The sequence below is a fragment of the Bison bison genome, unplaced genomic scaffold, assembly GCF_000754665.1.
Source record: "Bison bison bison isolate TAMUID 2011002044 unplaced genomic scaffold, Bison_UMD1.0 scf7180017846882, whole genome shotgun sequence".
NCBI classification, from domain to species: Eukaryota; Metazoa; Chordata; class Mammalia; order Artiodactyla; family Bovidae; genus Bison; species Bison bison.
In genome coordinates this window covers 4,207-9,308 of record NW_011477455.1, presented here as the reverse complement: position 1 = coordinate 9,308, position 5,102 = coordinate 4,207, and the positions used below count along the sequence as shown (strand labels likewise).

Below are 5,102 nucleotides of genomic sequence, written 5' to 3'. Positions count from 1 at the left end.
TCACTGCTGCACTGCCCAGGCTCAGGCCCTCCTGGCTGTGCCCTGGTCCCCAGAGCCGAGTCCTAGGGGTCCCTGGGTCCTCTCCCCCTGCACCCAGTCCATCCTGAGGGCCGGTGCTGGAGTCAGAAAGGAAACGGGAGGGAAGGAGGGGAGGATATGGATGAATGAAGGAATCACATTACTCGTCCAGTTTCAATCTTACAATGGTTCCCAATGTTCTTGTTCAGTCCCTCAGTCGTGTCTGACTCTTCACAACTCCGTGGTCTGCAGCACGCTAGGCTTCCCTGTCCATCACCATCTCCTGGAGCTTGCTCAAACTCATGTCCATTGAGTCAACGATGAATCCAACCATCTCATCCTCTGTCGTCCCCTTCTTCTCCTGCCTGCAATCTTTCCCAGCATCAGGGTCTTTTCCAATGAGTCAACTCTTCACATCAGGTGACTAAAGTATTAGAGCTTCAGCTTCAGCCTCAGTCCTTCCAATGAATATTCAGGATTTACTTCCTTCAGGATTATCTGGGTGATTGCCTTGCAGTTCAAGGACTCTCAAGAGTCTTTTCCGACACCACAGCGCCATGACTGACAGATAAAACCCCAATTCCTCAGAACGGCCTCCAGGTTCTTTCCAGTCCAGCCCTGCTCAATCCTTCCAGCCCGCCTGCCTCACCTTGGGCGCTCCCCGGCCCACACCCTCTGCCCGGTCCTGAGTGTACCTCCTGGGAGCGGGAGCCCTTTCCCACCAGTGACTCCGCCTGGTTGTTCCTCCTCCAGCCGCCCCTGGACCTCACCCCTCCCTCGGGCTCGGCTCCTCTGTCACCCGGGGAGCCCAGCCCACGCCCCACCGCATCACTAGCTCTGACCCTCTGGCCCCTTCGGGCCGGCTACGTGCCCATCAGAGCCTCCACCCGCTGCACAGAGACACAACTCTTTCCTGTCCCTCTGAACCCACAGAAGAGGAAGAGCGTGTTTGATCAGGTCTATCCCTCACCTCCTTTGTGACCAGACAGAGTCTTCCATACAATCAGCTTCCAACCCATAGAGCGTGGGGGTTTCCAGCTCTGCTACCTAGTGGGGCTTCGGGGGTAGGAAGATCTGTTGCTCCCGGTGCAGGTCTGTCTGTTGCCCCGCCCTCCTGCATGGACCGGTCCTCCCCGCCCCTCCCGCTCTGCCCCGCCCCACGGTCGTCCCGGCCCGCCCCGCCCCTCTGGTCACGATATTTGGGCCCCAGAGCCGCGATCCCCGCCCAGCCCGCTCCTGTCGCACTCCAGCATGTGTGGGGCGGTGGGGCCGCGGCAACTGCCTGTGCGAGGCGGAAGGCGGGCGGACCGGGCGGGAACTCGCGCTGGGCTGGGTTTCCTTTCGGACCCGGTGGCCGCGGCAGACGTCACGACGCTGTGAGTGTGGATCCTGGACCCGCGTGCCCGCTCGGGATCCTGGTGCAACGTGTATGGTTCTTACTGGCATGTGCATGCAATGCAGAAGAGCTGTCCCTTAATGTAAAAGTCCCACTAGATGGTTTATCGTGTTTTTTTGATATCTGCAATGTCTTTATGATAAACTGCTTAAATTTGGTCCCAAGTTTTTTTTCTTTTTTAGGATAAGACTTCTTTAATCTTTTTATGATTGACTAACCCTAACCCTAACCCACTCCAGTACTCTTGCCTGGAGAATCCCATGGACGGAGGAGCCTGGTAGGCTGCAGTCCATGGGGTCGCTAAGAGTCGGACGAGACTGAGCGACTTCACTTTCACTTTTCACTTTCATGCATTGGAGAAGGAAATGGCAACCCACGACTGAAGCGACTTAGCAGCAGCAGCAGCAGCAGTAAGGATTTTTATGTTATTACAAAGTGATCATGAAAGTCAGCTTATGATTATGTGACAGCTTATTTTCAAATTCATGGCTCAGGACAAACAAGAAGGATCTTAGTAAGTGGTACTCAGTGTTTGGAGATTTACTTCACAGTTGACAGAGGAACTAGGTAATGAACGAAGAAGTGGTTTTTAAACGTGAAAGTATTGTTTTTCTCTGCTCATAAAAGTAGTTTGTAGATGTGTGACCATGTGTTCAGCTTCTGTCTCTCGTGTTGTTCAGTTGCTCAGTCATATCCGACTCTTTGTGACCCCATGGACTCCAGCCCGCCATGCCTCCCTGTCCTTCACACACTCCCGGAGTTCATCCAAACCCAAGTCCATTGAGTCGGTGATGCCATCCAACCATCTGATCTTCTGTTGTCCCCTTCTCCTCCCGACTTCAATCTTTCCCAGCATCAGGGTCTTTTCAAATGAATCAGTTCTTCGCATCAGGTGGCCAAAGTATTGGAGCTTCAGCTTCACCATCAGTCCTTCCAATGAATATTTAGGTCTGATCTCCTTTAGAATGAACTGGTTGAAACCTTAGCTGCCTCTTTATCTCCAGTACCAGCAGCAGGATGGAAAGTCACCCGGTGTACATCCATGACGTGGTCAGAACCGACCCCATCTCGTGAACAGGACCTGTCTGCTCATCTCTGACCCCGGGGGCAACTGAACATGCTCAGGGAGTGTGCACGGTCAAGCGCTTGAACACGCCTCTGACCACAGATCCTCCAGTGCAGACACAGTGGCTCATTGATGGACATCTCCCGGTCTGGGTTCATGGCCCTCCCCTCTTCTGTTGCTTTATGGAGGGCTCACATTTGGTCTCCCCTCGGCTGCCATAGCCTCTGCTTCGCTCTGGTCTCAGGAGCAGGGCCACTGAGCAGAGGAGAAAGGGAAGCCCCGCTCATCCTTCCAGGCCTGGAGCAGACAGCGCTCTCCCCGAAGGCCTGGACGGGGCGGGCGGAGGGAGGACCCAGAGAGCAGGCAGCCAGTGCTCCCCACCGGCATGACCACCAACCACCCACCTCCGACGGCATCTGCAGTTCTGAGAAGGCACGGGACACGAGAACACATGGGCACACGCACACGCACACAGACACACACAGACACACACAGGCGCGCCCACACACACACATACAGACACAGACATACACAGACACACAGACGTACACACACACACAAGTCACACACACAGACACACACAGACACACACACAGACATACACAGGCACACGTGCACACATACACACACACAGACACACAACACAGACAAACTCACAGGCGGTCTCAATCAGCCCTTTATTTGTGGACCTTCACCAAGGTCACCGGGGTTCCAGCTCTTCGCAGAGATCGGGGAGAGCGGTGAGGGGCACCGGGGGCCCCCCCACTCGTCACGGCGAGCAGAAGCGGCCGCAGAACAGGATGGCCCCGGTCCTGCTGTGCTGGATGAAGAAGAGGAAGGGGTGGTCGGCACAGAACCGGGGCACGATCCTCAGGATTCTCGGGGTGATCCTGGCCACTGTGGCGGCTGCGGCCTCTGTGCCCTCTTCAGTGACCTCCACGAAGGACTTGTGCACGATCTTGGACAGATGCAAGTCTTGCTGGCACGACATCCCGCTGAAGTCAGCCTGGGCCGCCTCGAAGGCGTCGGTCACGCCCAGGTCTCGCAGGACGCACTCCATGTCGTAACTCTCCTCCAGCGTGAAGCGGGGCAGGAACACCTCCACCTCGTCCTCGTCCATCACGTCCAGCTTCGTCCAAGTGACGAATTTCTCATAGGTCAGGGCCTTCTCCACCTGGAGGAGAAGGTAGAAGATCTCAGGGTCTGCAGCAGCGCTGCCCCGGGCACCTTCCACTGTGACCTGCACACTGTGCCTTGCGGGCCCGGGGCAGCCTGCCGGCTGCACACGAGTTCCCAGAGCCCAGTGCCCAGCAGGGATCCCGATGAGACCCCACGGGGCCACGGCTGGCTGGTTACCGTGTTCAAGTCTGTGCTCTCACTGGGCAGCAGGATGACCATGTTCAGTTCTTTGCCTACGTAGGGAAGCACCAGAATCTGGGTGCTTATTTCTCCAATGTAGGTTGATTTAAAGGTGGACTTCTTGAACATCATTTGCACAGGTTTCTCCATGTTCTATAAAAGGAATAGATAAATGTTAAGTTGAAACAAGACCTGTGGACACGCTGGACGAGTCATCAGAGCCGTCCACCTGAGCCCACACATTCTGTCCTGTCTTCCAGACCCACCCCAGCTCCGTGTCGTCAGCTCGTCTGCCCGGCTCCAGCTCCCACCCCTGGTTCCCAGCACTCAGGCCTCAGGCTGCTGTTCTCCTGCTGACCCAGGAGGGCTCCACACAGACTTACCCAGCAGGACCTCTTCCCCGGCACCTGCCCACCTGACATCTGCATCTGGATGCAAAGGAGCCTCCAGGTTGGCTCCCACACTGGCGTCTTGTGTTCCCCTCTACATGCTCCATCTATACTTTCCCATCTCTGCTCATGGCGACACCACTCATCCCCCAGGCAGACCCTAGAGTGTCTTGGGCCCCTGTCCTTCTCACCTGATAGCCGACCCATGAACAACCATGTTGGCTCTACTTTTAAAGACAACAGGGCTGCCCTGGTGGCTCAGGGGTAAATAATCTGCCTTCCAATGCAGGAGACACAGGCTCCATCCCTGGTCTGGGAACACCCCACAGCCCAGGGGCTTCTAAGCCCTCGGGCCACAACTACTGAGCCTAGGCTGAGAGCCCGGGAGCCGCAGCTCCTGAAGTCACGGGCCTGGAGCCTGAGCTCTGCACCAACAGAAGCACCGGCAGGAGAAGCCCGAGCACCGAGCCAAGAGGGTCTCTGCCACGGCAGCTGCAAGAAAGGCTCTGCGGCAACAAGACCCTGCACAGCCAAATAAATAGATACAATTATTAAAAAACAAAACAAAACAATCTGACTTGTGCTTCCTACCCCCACCACTCTCAGCCCAGCCATGGTCATCAGGAAAACTTCCAAGTAACCTCCCTGGTCCTGCACACGGGCCCGCAGGGCTCTGGGGGATCAGAGCCACTGTGAGAGGCCACAGGCTCTGTGAGAGCTCAGAGGAGGGACACAGGAACCAGGAACCTGGGCTGCGGAGACTGCTAGGAAGGTTTCTGGACAGCCCTGCAGAGAAAGGCGTCTGTGTAGGTAGCTCCTGACGGGAGGGGGACAGACGGTAGGAACCAGGCCCATGGAGCGTCACAGCCACGGT

At 56.4% G+C, this 5,102-nt stretch overlaps 1 protein-coding gene across 1 annotated transcript in view; it reads right to left on the bottom strand.

Moving 5' to 3' along the window:
• Nucleotides 1-3,179: 3,179 nt before the first annotated feature.
• Nucleotides 3,180-5,102, bottom strand: part of LOC104989411 (serpin B6-like) — a gene marked incomplete at its 5' end in the record, with an annotated part of 6,100 nt that continues 4,177 nt past the window's right edge. Inside the window, 2 exons of the mRNA XM_010841083.1 lie at nucleotides 3,180-3,654; nucleotides 3,837-3,992. Coding sequence (XP_010839385.1) covers nucleotides 3,250-3,654; nucleotides 3,837-3,992 — 561 coding nt within the window. The remainder of the gene's footprint in view (nucleotides 3,655-3,836; nucleotides 3,993-5,102) is intronic.